Source organism: Danio rerio, chromosome 3 (genome assembly GCF_052040795.2).
Source record: "Danio rerio strain M-AB ecotype USA chromosome 3, GRCz13ab, whole genome shotgun sequence".
Taxonomy (NCBI): Eukaryota; Metazoa; Chordata; class Actinopteri; order Cypriniformes; family Danionidae; genus Danio; species Danio rerio.
In genome coordinates, this window is record NC_141023.1 from 24,138,337 (window position 1) to 24,155,765 (window position 17,429).

Genomic DNA, 17,429 nt, shown 5'->3' on the forward strand with positions numbered 1-17,429 from the left:
AAAAATCGAAACAAATTACAAAAAAGAAATATTTTTTTATTTTGTAAGTTTAAATATTAGATATTCAACATCAACATTTAAATAAATGTGGATTAAAAACAAGTGTTTTACAGGTTCTTTCTCTAATTCACAAAATGTTTGTTAAATCTCAACGCTCACCAATCCAGTTGGCTGAATGGTTCTAGTGATAACAGCGAGCAACAATGTGATTGGCTTAGCTCACCACAGCCCCTGTTGCGGAAGTCATCAAAACGTGTTTATTGGTTACTCGCAGTGTCAGTTTTCAGAGGGCTCGTCCACTATTGGGTGGATCTTAAAAAAGGGGGGCAGGGTTCCGGTCGAAGTTTTGCTGCATATCGGAAACAATAAGTGGGAGTGCAGACCAGTGGAATACCAATAGATGGGATGAAAACACCAGTGTAAAGTAAGACAACTGGTAAACTAAATTCATCTTTATTTCTTCGTTCAGCAGCTATTCAGTCGCAGTCGTGCCTTCAAGTTATTTATGTGTGTTAAATACCGCGTTATAAGCTTATCTGGAAGTTGTGTTGTGCAGTTTGGAGCAGCACGCACATGGCACGAGTTTGCTTGACAAGTTAAATTGGCTTGTCAGGTTACTGTGCCATATGTTTGCTTAGTGAAACCATCTTTTTTTAGGCTGTGACGGGAGATTTTAAGCGATGCAGGTCACCTTGGCCACGGTGGGCATGAGAGGGTGCCAGTGGTCCTGATGCTGTGAAGGAGCCACTGTTATGTAACATGAATCATCATGACAGAGTATGATGGCGCCTTTATTCTTTTATTTAATTTGTCATTAGGATTGTTGGTACACTGTGACGACTGTTATTATATTTTTATACGTCTTTATACTTTTAAAAACTTTTATTGTTGTAATTTTCTTTCTTTCTGTAAATAATGTCAAGCTATGTGTTTTTTTTTATTCTGCACATATCTTACGGCCCATTTTTGTTGACACTGTTTGGTGATTTACAGATTGAGGTGAAGTTGGTTTTATATTCACACATTTGTTTATTTTAACAGTCCCTATATTGTTTGCTATGCTAATTTGAAAATTCACTCTAAAATTGCCTGTAAGCATGACTTTAAAACAACATTAGCACTATTTAATTGACTGTGAACATTTTTGTACTTAGATAGTCATTGGCCGATAATATAATTCCCCTATTAAGAATTTGCTAATAATACTTTTCTGAAATTATATCATTAAAGGGTCACCAAACACCAAAACACGTGTTTTTAGATGTTGACAGTCATATATATGTTCCACGTTGCTAAAAACACTATTAGGACACATATATTTCTCAAAAAAGTGAAAATTGTTTAGAGTAAACTCGTTCTTCTGGTTTAAAAAGAAATTTCGAAGCAAGGTCCCGGCGATGTGATCATTGTGTAAATTCCAGTGTGGAGATTAAATGCCTGTACCTGCCGGTACAAAGTGACATCACTGAGTTTTCAGCACATCCGTTCATTAATACATGAGAAAGACTTGGTTCGACTTCGAATCAATCAGCGCGCTCTATTGAATTGGTGAACGAGATGCAACTTCGTTAAAATGCATGATATAGCTTTAAAGACTCTTTTTACCTGTTACAGTGGTCAGAGAGACACCACGTTGTAGTAGAAGTAGAGATACTTTTCGAATCTCGTCTTTTTTTTTTTTTTTTTAAACAAAACCATCATTGATCATTGTGATCAATGTTCTGTTAATGTTTATTTAGAGGCAAAGTTAGTTAGTATTGTCAGCAGTACTCTTTAAAAAAAAACTTTCAGTTTTTAAAGACCTACCTTAGTTAAAGTGTAGTCACCAAGTTTACAGTAATGTCTCTACAATATAATGGACTGAAAATCTTCCACTTCCACATAGCTCTCTGATCCGCTGTAAATGCTGCTCTCTGTATCACTGTCCATCTCCCCTGCATCTAGGCATGGGACGATAACCATGTTCAAGGTATACCGTGGTTGGGAAATTTCAAGGTTTTAAAACCATCAAAATTTTCTGCTATACCGTTCCTAAGGTATGTGTAAGATTTTTTTTAATTTGCTTTTTTTTTTTTTTTTTTTTTTTGCCGCCGTGAAAATCAGCTGTAGCGCACTTAATGAAACTCAAAGCTGGACTCACCCACTTATCAGAGTTTTTTAAACTAGAGGTGTATTTCATTTTCATATCCCTTTAAGGAGAATGTCTGAATGTGCGTATACAAAACCAACTTTACCTCAGAGTTTTACAGCATTAATATGCAAGTACAATTGTGTATGAATGTGGTAAAAAAGGTGTTTTAAAGACTTGTGATATTGTTATCAGACATTTCACCAATTACACAGTTAGTCTGGTTTAATTTAACTTTTTATTTAAAACTTTTAATGTTCAGTTTTGTACTTTTTTTGCATTAATGGTTTGTTAATTCAACTTATGCTTAATTCTATTTTAATTATTATTTTGGTTTGTGAAAGGACACTGTAAACACATTCTGGTTGCCTTATTTTTAAGTTAAATCAAATTTACCTTATGATTCCATTGAACTTATATGATGTTAAACTGACAGCTTGCAGAACTTATAAAATAACTTACAACATAATTTAGTTTAAGTTGCAACAAACTAAAAACAAATGTTGGCAGGACTAATTGGTCATCAAATTTTTTACAGTGTATTGATATTTTTAAAATAATAACCATCTATAATATATTTGTTGCAAGCATACACATTTAATACGTTTTAAATAGTTGTTTTTAGCTTGTGTTAAATTGTAACTTTCTTCCCTTTAAAGCAAATATGAAAATAATGCAAAACTCAAATAGTCATTGATCAGATATTTTATTGTAGAAAGAAGTTTTTAAAAATGTTGCTACATCAATTATATAACAAATAGCCATTATTAATGAACATATTATTCAGTTGTAATGGGTTCATTCAGACATAAATATCTATGCTGCTATCTTTTTACATTCATAAATAACTAAATTCCAGGTTCTGCTGTGGGTCTCTTGAGATGTATTTTATGATGCATAACCCTTATTGATCCATCTTCCTCTCACATCAGCATTTTTTGCAGATGGATTGAAGAAAGTCTGAATAGATTTCAACACACAGGTTATAAGTACACAGTTTATGAATGACAAGCTGGCTGCTTCACATTATGCGTGTTCAGTGACAAAACAAAGTGGAGCAAACAGAACATCATTTCACATTTGAGAATTAACATGCTTAAATTAATACAAACTAGTCAGATTTCTTTAGTGTGTCTTTTTTTTTTCATCACACTTTCATCAGATTTAACTTGCAGCTCAGGTTTCACGGAATGTTCTGGGTTCAACACCAGTTCAGATTAATCAGAAGCAAAAATGTACAGATTGCAACTTTGATACGACCATTATAATGTTTGCTCTGTATAATAAAAATGTTATTTGAGTTTTAAATCATGTTTTTAGTGAGCTGGGCTTGTAAAAATAAAGATTTTTATAGATGATTATAATAGAAATGCTATATTAGAACCATACAGAACATTTGCTGTTGTGGTTTGTGTTCGTGCAGGTAATGAGGTATGAGGAAATCTTACTTTCTTTAGTTTGCTATTAATAAGCCTGTACTGAACCCCAATATCTATTTATGCAACAAAAATACATGTACAATAAAAAAGTAAATTATAAGTGATGTACGTTAAATAAGATAAATACAATAAGGATTTGGGCTGGTGGCGCATTACTATGTTGTTGAGTAAATATAAAGCTATTGTTATTATTATTATTCCTACTATTGTTGTTATTATTATTGTCTTTGTGTGTGTAAGTGCAAACAACATGGCACACACATTGGGCCTTAAAGAATGTGTGTGTGTGTGTGTGTGTGTGTGTGTGTGTGTGTGTGTGTGTGTGTGTGTGTGTGTGTGTGTGTGTGTGTGTGTGTGTGTGTGTGTGTGTGTGTGTGTGTGTGTGTGTGTGTGTGTGTGTGTGTGTGTGTGTGTGTGTGTGTGTGTGTGTGTGTGTGTGTGTGTGTGTGTGTGTGTGTGTGTGTGTGTGTGTGTGTGTGTGTGTGTGTGTGTGTGTGTGAGATTGAATTAACACTGAAATATTTGATTACCGAAAGACACAAAGATGTATATAAATGTTGTTTTGGAAACTAACTGACAGGTAAATTAGTACGCAAATGTCATTAAAAACTAGTAATAGCCAATAGTAGTTGTAAAACTGATTCAAAATGCTTTACAATAAAATAAAATATTTAATAAATAAAAAATAAAGCTTTTATTAAAAATATAAGAATAGGAAAACAGTTATTTTATATATGTAATAACTGAAATACAGATATAAATTCACATGCATGCATCACTCAAAGGCAAGGGAGTGGGAGCATTTATTGATGGAGAAATCCTGATGTTCAGAGGGAGACTGTTCCAGAGCCTTGAGGCTGCAACGGAAAGCTCGATTACCTTTTGATATGCAGGGTAAATCACTAAATTACCCTGGTTGACAAGTTTAACTTTTCCTTATGTATTTTACATTACTTTGTTGATGGATCAACAGAATTTGCACGTTGCAGCATGTTTTTTTTTTTAGATATTGTAAATATTGTAGTTTCAAACATTATTATTATTTTGCTAAAACAACAAATAGTACAAAAAAAATACAAATACTGTATAATAAATACATTTCTACTAAAACTACATACTAAATAATGTTTCTACAATAGTTAGTACTTTTAAAATATTTAAAAACATTTAAATTAACTATCAAATTCTAGCAAATATAAAGCTTACAAAAAATTATTATTTTGGTGTGAGAGTCAGTAAAACTATTGGCAAGCAAAATAGTCATTAAACTTGGATTGTCTAAGCTTAATTCAATTCTTGTTTATTTGTATAGCGCTTTTACGATGTAGATTGTGTCAAAGCAGCAGCTTAACATAGTTAAGAAGTTCTATTAAATTTAAACTGTGTCAGTCCAATTTTTAGAGTTGAAGTTCAGTTCAGTGGGGTTTAATTTGCACTGCTGAAAGTCATAACACTAAAGAGCAAATTTATTGATGCCCAGAATGTAAATGACTAATTCTTTGCTCTTTATTTTCCTAGTTTTAGTTAGTGGTGCCTTAAACCTGACATGGAACAAGTCTGGATTCGTTTGGACAGGAAATAAAGCAGGTAACTGACTCACATTGCACCTACTCATAAACACCTCTGGGTATTTTCACTCTCACAGCTGCTCGTGTTTATTTTCTGCAAACACAATTCCCAAAACCCTGCTGTTCCCTGCACCTCTCAGAAACTGAGACGTCTCTTAAAATCATCCAGATGTAAATTATGCCATGTAACAGTAAAATATATTTGTGTACGGTGTATCACATTTTTACCTTCAATAGAGACATAAAAAAAGGGACGACACGATGGCTCAGTGGTTAGTACTGTCACTTCACAGCAAAAAGGTCACTGGTTGGCTGGGCCAGTTGGCATTTCCATGTGGAGTTTGCATGTTTTCCCCATGTTCGCATGGGTTTCCTCCGGGTGCTCCGGTTTCCCCCACAGTCCAAAGACATGCGGAATAAACTGAATTTGACTGTAGTGGATGAGTGTGAAAGAGTGTGTATGGATGATCCCAGTACTGGATTACAGCTGGTAGGGCATCCACTGTGTACAACATATGCTAGATAAGTTAGCAATTCATTCTGGTATGGCGGCCGCTGATGAGTACAGGGACTAAACTGAAGGAAAAACTATTACTATAGTAGTAAAAATGATATTTCTAAAAATATAGTTCTATAATCTATTTTTCTATTATCAATGAAGATACAGTAGAGTGGATTCAAATGCATAGAATGCGATTATCCTGCCGCATCTCATGAGGAAACATAACTCTTTTACGTTTTGTCTGGCTAACTGTACAAATTTGTGTCGAGTTCAGTCATATGAAAATGTACGATTTTAAAAAGGAGGCATGGCACCCAACCTCACCCTTAAACCCAACCGTCATTGGGGGGATAAGCAAATCACACTAAATTGTACAAAATCGTATGAATTAGCCACTAAATCAAAAAGTTACAAATTTCCATAGGATTGTGATTACCAATACCAATCTTACTAATCAATCCTTTACTTCCCCATAAATTCTGTTTTTTTATTTTTCCATTTGAATTTTTTTTCTGGACCCAATTTTGTTATTCAATTTAGTTTTTAAATGTCTGTTTAATTTAAATCATGCAATATATTTAATTTAACAGCAATTGATAATGAATTTAACAAAATTACACTTTTAGAAAAATATTATGAAAGTGCTTAAATGCAATTTAACTTAAAACTGAAATTAAATCTGACTTAAAAAAGAAAAATTAATGAATAAAGACGTTTTGGTTTTTTAGGTATGAGCAATTCCAGTGTTATGGATGTGACATTTGCAGTAAAAATTCTAAACATAAATTCACAGAGAAAGTCTATGTTAACATTATATTGGAACATCTGTTTATATATCCCAAAACATCTAACCACACAGTTATGGAGTCAGAAAAATATCTCTGAACATTTTTTATATTTTAAATGAGGAAAATAAACATACGTTGTGGATGTGACAAAGTATGCGAGTTTACAGTACTTTGTGGAAATTCTCTGAATTAAACTGCAGAACCCAAAAAAGTAATGCTAAGCAAAAAAAAAAAAGTTGGCCCACTGTAGAAAAAAATTATTGATTTTATTTTATTTGACATTTTTGCATTTATGAGAATGTGACAGATGTGAAATTGCCACTTTGTTAAATCAAAAACAATTGTTTAAAACCTTGACAAAGACATTTTGAGTATTTTTAAAGTACTGTAAAATGCAAACCTACAACAAAAACATAGAAACTGTTTGGCTATTTTGGTGAAACCTTTTTTATGGCAAGGTTGACATTTGCATGAAATTGCTCATGTACATGCAATAAAGATGGCCTTTTACAGATTAGTAGTGAAATAAAGTTTGGCAAGACAGCAGATGATCACAACAGCATGAGTGTCACACATGTCAGCATGCACCATGTAATTCAAACTGCACAAGTCATGTACACAAACATGCAGACTTTATATGTAAAAAGTATCTTGCAGTTTAATATTTACAAACAGGCAGTATTTTTTATTTATTAATCAAAAATATTATATTTGTCAGGATTATGTAATTCTGTGTGTGGATATCATGCACCCCAAAAATATGCAGCCTTTTGATCAGAACATATCTTGAAAATTAAAATAAAACTTGTTGATGGTGTTGTTTCAACAATTGTACTGTCTTCCTGTCAAGAACAGAAAAATGAGAAATAAATCATTTAAATATACTAATTTTAACTGTCATAAATTTACTGGAAATTTAAAATCAAGGAAATTTCTGTAATTTAACAGCTGCTATTTTTTTGTACATTTCTGTAATTTAACTCATGTTATGTTATAACTATTGTTGTTTTACTTTTCTTTTCTGGCACCTCAGCTGCTGGAAGAAAACCCCAGTGAAATATTAAATAATTATTTTATTTATTTATTTATTTTTTAATTGTGCCCTTTAATCTTGAATTTGTGCCACCTTTTTGTTTTCATTGTCATTTTAGGTTCAGTTTTAGCATAGTATAGCAAGTAAAATAATAAAAAGAAGTTTCACAACTCGTTTTGCTTCTGTAATGAAATGCATCTTGGAGAGAAAAAAAATGTCATGTCAGGCTGTGCAACTGAATGTTAGATGGAATTGTGTGCCACTGGGTGAGAACCAAACTTTAAGTCTATGCACACCTGGTATGGATTAGCCAGCTGCCACTTTACAACCAGTAAGATGCTCTGACCCAGTGGCTTTATCTTTTGGATGAAATGTGTAGTAGTCATTGTTGCCTTATCAGTGCCACAGTTGTTTAGCTTTGTAAACGTAAAAGCAACTCTCCAATTGCCCACCACTGAAGCTGATCAAAATACTAGAAAGCCTTCAGGGAGGGACGACTCGAACCAGAGGGAAAGATGTTTTGCATTCTGACCGAGATAAAAGCGAACTGACTGAACATGAAAGGCAAAATTTAAAAAAAACAGTCTGCCAACACTATTATAATTCAAACATTTGAGTTAAACTGAGGTTTAAAAGATGGTTGAAAAAGCTGGACATGTTGAGCTGTGGTGCTTTTGTGGTGGGCTCATTAATTTAATGGTGCTTTATTTAATATACCTGTGATTTTCAGTTTAGTTTGCACCAATTCTGGGATTTAGGTACCATGAAGGTTGCTCCATAATTCCCTGGCATCAAAGAGTGATTAAAGTCAAATTGGCTTCATTCATTCATTTTTCATCTGCTTAGTTCCTTAATTTTCAGGAGTTGCCCCGTCTAAATAAACCATTAACTATTCCAGCGTATGTTTTACTCAGCGGATTCCTTTCCAGCCATAACCCAGAACTGGGAAACACCCATACACTCTCGCATTCACACACTACGGCCAATTTCGTTCATCCAATTCACCCAAAGTGCATGTCTTTGGACTGTGGAGAAAACTGGTGCACCCGAGGAAACCCATGATGCGAACACGAGGAGAACATGCCAACACAGAAATACCAACTGTTCCAGCCGGGACTCGAACCAGAGACCTTCTTGCTGTGAGGTGACAGTGCTAACCACCGTGCCGCTATGGGTGCCTTCTTGTTACCCAAAACCCAAGAAAAAAACCAAGTGCAAATTAAACTGAAACTAGCCAGCTAATCCATCTACATGATACAGGCCACTGGTTTAAATCCTATTCTAATCCCATTTTTCACCCTACAATGTGGGTAAAACCATAAATTACGTTTGCGCAGACTTAAATTGAACTTGCTGCTTGGGACGTAATGACGCATATCGGAAAGACTATTATCTGTTCAGGGGTTAGCAGTAATCTTTAAAGTGATGTACGATTAGTGATGTCAGCAGGTGCACTGCAGTGTTCCCAGCAGTGAAGTATCAGTTTCCCATAAAGATCAATAAATCATATGCATTTAGTCTAAGTGTGCAGCTGTGTCGATGCCATCATCCACGATTAGTGTGAGTGTGTTCAAACGTATAGTCAGGATTTCAGAGTGCATGTTTTAAAATAATTTTTAAGTTCTAAAGGACTCTTACATATTCAAAAGCATAGATGAATATTTTAAATCTAGATGTAAGAATAGATTGAGAGAGTAAAACGAAGATATTCTTTTTAAAAATACAAAAATGCAGTAAAAATTGTAATATTCAGAGTTGTTAATGCATGTTGATTCTAAGGAATATATACACTAATGTTCATTTATTTATGAATGAAGTTTCTTCTACTGAATAAGTTTGCATTTTATTTAATATAAAATAGTGTAAAGGGTAATATTTATAAACATTGTTACAATTTGCATACAACTGTTTTTAATTTGATTATGTTTTGCAGAAGATTATATTTGTAAATATAAAGTTAACATTGTACATTTCTATTGTATTTTGATCAGCTTTACTCCTAAATAAAATAATAATAATAATAATAATAATAATTATTATTATTATTATTATTTATTCATTAATTTGTCTTCGACTTAGTCTCTTTATTCGTCAGGGTTCACATATGTTTTACACAGCGGATGCTCTTCCAACCACAACCCCATACTGGGAAACACCCATACACTCACATTTACTCATTCACCTATATACTGCACCTATTCTGTCTTTGGACTGGGGGAACACTCAAGCACCCAGAGGAAACCCACACAAACATGGGGAGAAAATGCAAACTTCACACAGAAATGCCAACTGGCCCAGGCCGAACTCGAACCAGCAAACTTCTTGCTGTGAGGCAACAGTGATAACCGCTGAGCCAACATGGCATCCTATTATTATTATTATTATTATGATTTATAGAAGACTTGTAATTTATTTTCGGAGTCTTATGAATAGCGCATCATGGTATCCACAAAATTAAGCAGCAAATGCAGTGTATGGAGTTTTATGTGTTAATAATATAAAGACATGTTTGTCGAATCAGCATATTGGAATGATTTCTGAAGTAATTATGCAGACAATTCTGCTTTAAATCATTGGAACAAATACTGAATTTTAAAATCCTTAAGTGTAAAACAGACGTTAATCTTTGTTTATAAAAATATATATTCCTTGTTAGTCCATAGTCCCAGTCCATCAACTTTATTTAATGCATTAGTAGAGGTTAAACTATCATGAATAAATGCTATACATGTTTGTTTCTATATAGTTCATCTTACTTAATACATTTACATTGACTTATGTAACTTTATTGTAAAGTGTAATCTATACACCCTTGCTGAGCTTTTTTTCTTATTATTTATGAGTGTGTGTGTTTGTGTGTTTGTGTGTTTGTTTGTTTGTTTGTTTGTGTGTGTGTGTGTGTGTGTGTGTGTGTGTGCGTGCATGCCCACATAAGCACACAGTCTCAAACTGTGCATCTGAACATCTTGCAGTACATCTTCCCTCATGTTTGTTGTTGCTCTTTGCTCATTTCACACACTACAACAAAACTCCCACTCATTTTTAAACTATTACAATCCAGAAATGTTTGATGAAGCGAAAAAGGGATATAAGAGAAAAACAAACAAGTTTTTTTCACTGCAGTGCTGAGAAGCAAAGATGTAAACCCAATGCACTTGTCAGTCATGTTTTCCCCATTGTGACATCATTCAACACCATGGCGATAGGCTTCAGCAGCACTGTTTTGCTCAGATGGGCTGATGAGAAGTGTGTGTGTGTGTGTGTTTCTGTTTCTGTGACTCACTTGGTACATGAATAAGCTGTTATCTGCTCCTCTCTTTATCTCAAACTCTGTGGAGAGAAATGCACTACTGAAAACACCTGACACTTCTTCTATCACAGCCAATCCTCTTGTCCTCCAAGGGTTTTATTTTCCGCTAAGTCTGTTTTAAGGGATATTGATCTTTATGACTTTTATTCCACAAAATGGAAGTTTAAGAATCTCTGTGTAGCTATTTGTCTGAGTTTATACAAGAGACATAACATCAAATCATCAAGAGCCAGTAAGAAGTATTTCTGCATCATTGAAATTATTTAACATTCACAAATACAGAATTATTAGAACGTTTTTTAAAGGTGCAGTATGTAAGTTTGACACCCAGTGGTTTAAAACAAAAATCAAAGCAAACAAAAGGGCAGGTTTCCAGATTGAGGACAGGAGTGAGTGATTCAAACCGTGTTTTAAATAATTGTAACTGCACGCGATAGATGAATATTCTTCATATTAAAATAAGTTTTTGTCTTAACCAACACCTTGGGCTCTATTTTGACGGTTGACGGTCCATGCGCAAAGCGGAAAGCACAGGGCGCAAACGCATTCAGGGTGTGTCAGAATCCACTTTTGCTATTTTAAGGACGGGAAAATCTGCTTTGCGCCGTGGCGCATGGTCTAAAAAGGTTGAGTTTTTTTTCTTATTGAGTTATAAGTGTGTTTTGAGAATAAACCAATTAGAGTCTCATCTCCCATTCCCTTTCAGAGCCGGTTTTGTCGCGCCATAAGCACAATTGCTATTTACATGACGTAAAGTAAGTGGAAGTGGAAAAACTGAGCATTTCACTAGCAAGAAAACAGTTAAACTAATACACAGTTAAAATAATATGTTTTGTAATATCCTAATCTTAATCCTTTATATTTATATCCTATATATATCCTTATAGCCTATTTATATCCTTAATATTTTTAATTCTTTTTTATATATAAAGATATTTGCGATATTGGCTTTGTTCTGGTCTGTTGAACATTCTATTATAGTTTCTCAAAATAGCAACGAGCCAGCAATGTGCCTCAACACGCCTCTTTTTTGAGACTAGAATGCCTATGGGCGCACATATTAGCGCGAATGCATTTACTATTTAAACAGCGTGGCGCAAAACGTCAAAACGACTCTTGCGCCAAGCTGAAACTAGCAAACAACAATTGCGTTGCGTCTTGTGCCACATTGCACCAGGTGTATGATAGGGCAATTAATGAAGATTTACCAAATAAATGATCTGAACATGCAGCTTTGTTGAACTTTGCTGAACATGCAGCTTTGTCTCAGTAAATGACTGTAGTTGGATTAATGTACTTTTCTTGTTATTCAAAGCAATGTAAAATGATCTGACAATGACTGAATGGGCGTCTTGTAACTTGAGTTCAGGTTGGATAGGAGCAGATGCCAGCTGAGAAAGTTGAGAGCTTTTCATGGAAATACAGTGAAAAAGTGAAATGTGTTAATGATAAGATTACGGTGTCTCAGGTCTTTCACTGAAGTGAGTTGCGTGTTAAACATTCCTTAATGCTTTCTGGGTGTTATACAGAGATGCAGTCAGTGAAAATTTTCAAGTTGCAGGTGTTTTAAACATTACTTTCTTTGAGCATTCAAATTTATTAGATGTCGCAGACATTCTATATTGCAAACATTCTAGATCCCACAGATATTCTAACATTCTTTAGTTTGAACATTCAAACTTTTGATGTTGCAGTAATGCTAAACTTTTCTTGTTTCGTGTTTAAACATTGTAGATCTTGCAGATGTTCTCTTTTTAACCATTCTCATATTCTAGTTGTTTCAGACATCCATTTGGTCTTTAAACATTTGCTTGCTTGAGTCATTAAGAACATTCTAAAATTGGCTTTTTTCCTAACAAATAGAACATTCTAGATGTGGCAGACATTTTAAAAACTATTTCTAAATATTAAGACATTCTAGATATTGCTAACTTTTGCAGACAAACTCTTGTTTAATCATTCAAACATTCTTTATCCAAAGTTATTTAAACTTTTTACATGTTGCAGATGTTCTAAAATTCTCTTTTTTTCACATTAAAACTTTTAAGTTAATTTGCAATTAGACTAAAATATAGTATAAAAAATACAGCTTATGGGTTGAAATTTTGGTTAGGTTTCCTGTTATTCAATACATTTGACCTATTAATGTAATGACCTTTGACCTTTTCAGAGGTTAATTTTACATATAAAATTAGCAGGATTTCTTTAGCTTGTATGGGAACTCATAAAACCACTCTGAGAGTAGTGTAATCCATATGTTACTGCTTTACAGTTGGAATACTGTTTCCGGGTCCAAGCCACTCCTCATTTGAATTGACACCTTTTAGTCATATCACACATTAAAGTGAATTGTATATAAAATCATGGTGTACACAACAGTCTCTGGACTTACTGCATTGCAGACACCAGCAGTTTAACAGTTTATACAATATTAATCCCTTTCTGGCCATCGAATATTAGGCATGGATGGACATAGCATAACGTTTTGAGCATAATCTGCATATATATATATATATATATATATATATATATATATATATATATATATATATATATATATATATATATATATAGATTTTTATTCTATGAAGAGCCTTTTTATCAGCCTCTTATATTTATATTCAGTTATTTCGTATTAAAAGTGATTAAAATGTAACCTATTCTTCGCCATAAAAGTGAAATTAATAAAGGAAGATATAGGAGCCTGAGAAAATATTATTATTAGAAGAAAATTTCAGATGGCACTTGCATCTGAACTCTTCATATATTTATTTATATTGTGATCATGATTTTTGTAAGTATTACATCGCTTTGTAAACGTTTATTATTACCATTTGTTGAGTCTTCCCATACAATTTAATAGACCCAGAAGCCGCTTCGCATGATGACACACTTAACAAGCAGATACCAAATTGACAGAGCTTAAAATTTTTCTTTCACTGCTTAAAAATAAATTAATAAATAAAATAAATAATTTATCACTGAATAAGGAAATGTGCGGATAGTATTTTAAGTTATCTAGCATTGGAAATGGACAGTTGGAAAGAATGAAGTCTATTAGCAGATGTGTCCATGACTGAATTGATGACTCAGTGTTGGGATGACGGCATGTGTTTGTGTGTCAGAGACCTTGTCAGAGGTGCTGCTTGTGTGTGTTTGTCTTTCTCTATGTGTTAGTGTTATTACATGTTACCATGGCGATGGTGTTTGTCATCTGCTTAAAATGCTTGCAGCAGATTTTGTTACCATTTTTTTTATTTTGCAGATCAACACACATTACTCGCAGTCAAATTCCACTTTTCCTTGCTATGTGTCTCAAAGTCATGTTCATAATATTGTGCATTTGTTTCTGGAAAATATCCAGCTAATTCTAAGCAAAGGTTTGGATAATGCTTAATGACTGGTGTAATTTTAATCTTGTGTTCAACTTTTGTTTTATTTTAGATCAGTTTTTTCACTATGGAGGCCATGGAGGAGGAGTCAAAGCCCATTGTCCCCACCCCTGCTGTTTCCACAGCCTCTGCCTCCAGCCCACAAAGTGAAGCTGTAACCAATGAACTGCAAGATTTGTCTCTTCAGCCCGCCCCCAATTTGCCTCCTATTTACGAGAGGAAGAATGGTGAGCTTAATGCAAAGATTTTTGTCTAATGGTTAAAACGTATATAATTTTTAGTTACATGTTATTTGATTCTTAACTAAACCTTAAGTCGTAGTCATTTTTTGAATCAACCAAACTGCAGTGTTTGTAAGCCCCACTCTCTCAAAGCTTGAATAAAGCTTTGACAAATAGTGTAGACAAATAGTAGTAAAGGCTGAATTGTTTCTAGGTGCAAGCTATTACACACACACAAACAAAAATATCTTAACTGTGGTAAAATTACTATAACATACTCTAATGTGGATAATGTATAGGGCTCTATTTTAACAATCTAGGTGCAAAGCAGACATGTCCGAATCTACTTTCCTATTTCAAGGACAGAAAAAATATGGTTTGCGCCCCAGCGCATGGTCTAACAGGGTTGTGCTTATTCTCTTAATGAGTTATGGGTGTGTTTTGAGCATGACATGCATTACACTAATCAGAGACTCATCTCACATTCCCTTTAGGAGTCAATTGTGTCGCGCTATAGCACATTTGCTATTTACATGGTAGACTTTGTAAGTGGGAAACGTTAAAGCTTTACTAATGAGAAAAGGTTTAACAGAGCATCTGCAGCGGAACGAGCCTCCTCCATTCAGCCTCTTTACTTTCTCTTTACTTTACTCGTACTCTCTACTTTACTTCTTTACTTTCGAGGATAAGAAAATGATGTTTACGCACTCCTCTGAAGACATCCACCAGTCTACATATTTAATAACAATTTAACAATTTAATAATAATAACGAAGTATGGTCAACCTTCCCCCCACTCGACATTAACATTGCATGGAGGTAGTGGCTTTTATATTTATGTAAAAAATAATCAGTTTTGTAACATTTTAATCCATCATCAGGTATTCCATCCTGTACCATCATTGTACATCCTGTGTGTATTAAGCAATGTGTAAGCAATTGGACCTGTATAGGGGCATAAGTAACATGCTCTGCACTGGACTTTAGAGCAGCTTTTAGTTGGTCGATGGTGCAGTCTATTTCAGTTTCGCAAAATAGCAACACACTGTTATGACCTAAACCGGTCACCACAAATAAGGAGAAGTCGAGTACAATTGCGGTACAAAAACATATTTATTTACTATTATCAAAGGTCATGTTGCTAGCCCATCAGGTCCAAAACCGATCCCAGCCGAAAGATAAGTGACCAGATTCCACGTGCAGCCTCTCCTCGTCTGAAACGAACACGCTATTTATAGCAGAGCAACTCAATCACAAACCGGTGTTCTCAATCCCAGCGCAATCAGCTGGACCTGCAACACACACACACACACACACACACAGATGCACAGACCGACACCCACACCCCAGCCACAAACGACCACAAGGGGTCGTCACACCTTCCTCCCCAAAAAAAGTTAAATAAAAAAAAAAAAAAAAAAAAAAAACCATACACAATCAACAAATAAGAAACAGGACACAAATCGACATATCTCTATCACTTCAAGAGACCGGTGCACGAGAAAGGGCGTCCGCCAAAATATTTTCCTTCCCCTTGATGTGGTGAATCTCCAAATTGTACGGCTGTAAAAATAAAGACCATCGCATTAAACGTTGGTTAGGATTTTGTAAAGTTGTCAAAAACGTCAAAGGGTTGTGGTCACAATAGATAACCACCGGCAATCCACCCCCCCCAACATAGACATCAAAATGCTGGAGTGCCCAAACCAATGCCAAGGCTTCCTTTTCGATTACAGAATAATTAATCTGATAAGGCAGAAATTTTTTGGAGAAGAAACATACTGGACGTTCCACCCCATCACCATCATCCTGTAGGAGCACAGCCCCTGCCCCAATCTCACACGCATCTACATGTATTTTAAATGGTCTGTCCCACTGCGGCGCAGCAAGAACTGGAGCATTTGTCAACAACGCCTTTACATTTTCAATTTATTTGCAATAAATATAGCAATTTGATTTGGCAGTATGTTCTTAAACTGCTCCAAAACAACCAATTCCACCAGATCCTTAAACAATTTGACAGAGGCAGAATTACACCAGCGTGTAAAACACAATTGCAGTTCACATGCTACTTCTACATATGACTGGGTAAAGTTCTTTCTTAAACCACGGAATTTTTGGCGATACGCTTCTGGAACCAATTCGTATGCCTTCAAAACGGCCTTTTTAACTTTATCATAATTTTGACTATCGGCCAAACTCAAAGCAGAATAAGCTTTCTGTGCTTTACCCGTCAAAACACACTGTAACATTAACGATCGTTCGGCCTCCGGCCAACTCTGATTGTCCGCAACTCGTTCAAATAACAAAAAAAATGTATCCACATCTTCTTCATTAAACAAAGGCATTAATCGCAAGTTTGCTGCTACATTAAAATTAACAGAAGGTAGCCCCCCCTCTGCTCCTTCACCTAAATCATCATCATTTAATCTCACTTTTCCATCCTTCATTAGATCCAAACGTTGCTGTTGAAGATCTAATTTTCTATTTTCCAAAGATTGCTGTGCCAAAATAGTTTCCTGTTCTAATTTTCGTTTCTCAATTTCCATTTTAAACTCCAATTTTCGCTGTTCTAACTGGAGAAGTACCAACTCTTTCTGTTGTTCAAAGGTAAAGGTAGTAGAGGGATACCTCGTAACCGAAACCCCTACTTCTGAAGACATAATCCCTTTCTCTATAAAAGCCATCTTTAAAACTGCCCTAACATTTTCTTTCAGTTTTTTATCATTTGTCGTAAGGACAATACCATAGTGGGCTGCAATCTCGATCAATTGGTCTTTTGTTAACAAATTAAATATTTGCTCAGAAGGATTCTCAATAAACTCACCTACTTCAATTGACGTCATAATCAGGAACAGAAGGGGCACAACGAAAGAGAAAGAAAAAAATATATATATATGTCTATATACATATACATACATACATACATATATATATATATATATATACACACACACATATACAAAATAAAAGAAAAAGAATAATCAATAAACCCCTTAAGTAATTTACCTCCTTGCCACACCCACTGGAGACAACAAATATATTTGCG

At 34.5% G+C, this 17,429-nt stretch overlaps 2 protein-coding genes across 13 annotated transcripts in view; both read left to right on the forward strand.

The window, feature by feature from the left end:
- LOC147845623 (uncharacterized) overlaps positions 1–17,429 on the forward strand; it is an 807,608-nt gene that overhangs the window by 62,253 nt on the left and 727,926 nt on the right. The window lies entirely within an intron of this gene.
- Positions 344–17,429, forward strand: part of mrtfaa (myocardin related transcription factor Aa) — a 73,551-nt gene continuing 56,465 nt past the window's right edge. For 2 of the 12 annotated variants that reach the window (XR_015480789.1, XM_087244466.1), the window contains exons 1-3: positions 344–436; positions 5,086–5,154; positions 14,213–14,387. Coding sequence is in view for 9 of the 12 variants with exons in the window: in XM_087244466.1 (XP_087100592.1) it covers positions 14,228–14,387 (160 nt within the window). In the remaining 3 variants the exon portion in view is untranslated. Of the gene's footprint in view, positions 437–657; positions 778–4,352; positions 4,462–5,085; positions 5,155–14,212; positions 14,388–17,429 lie in introns of all 12 variants that reach the window. The other 10 variants (XR_015480788.1, XM_087244465.1, XR_015480787.1 and 7 more) reach the window with 7 other exon arrangements.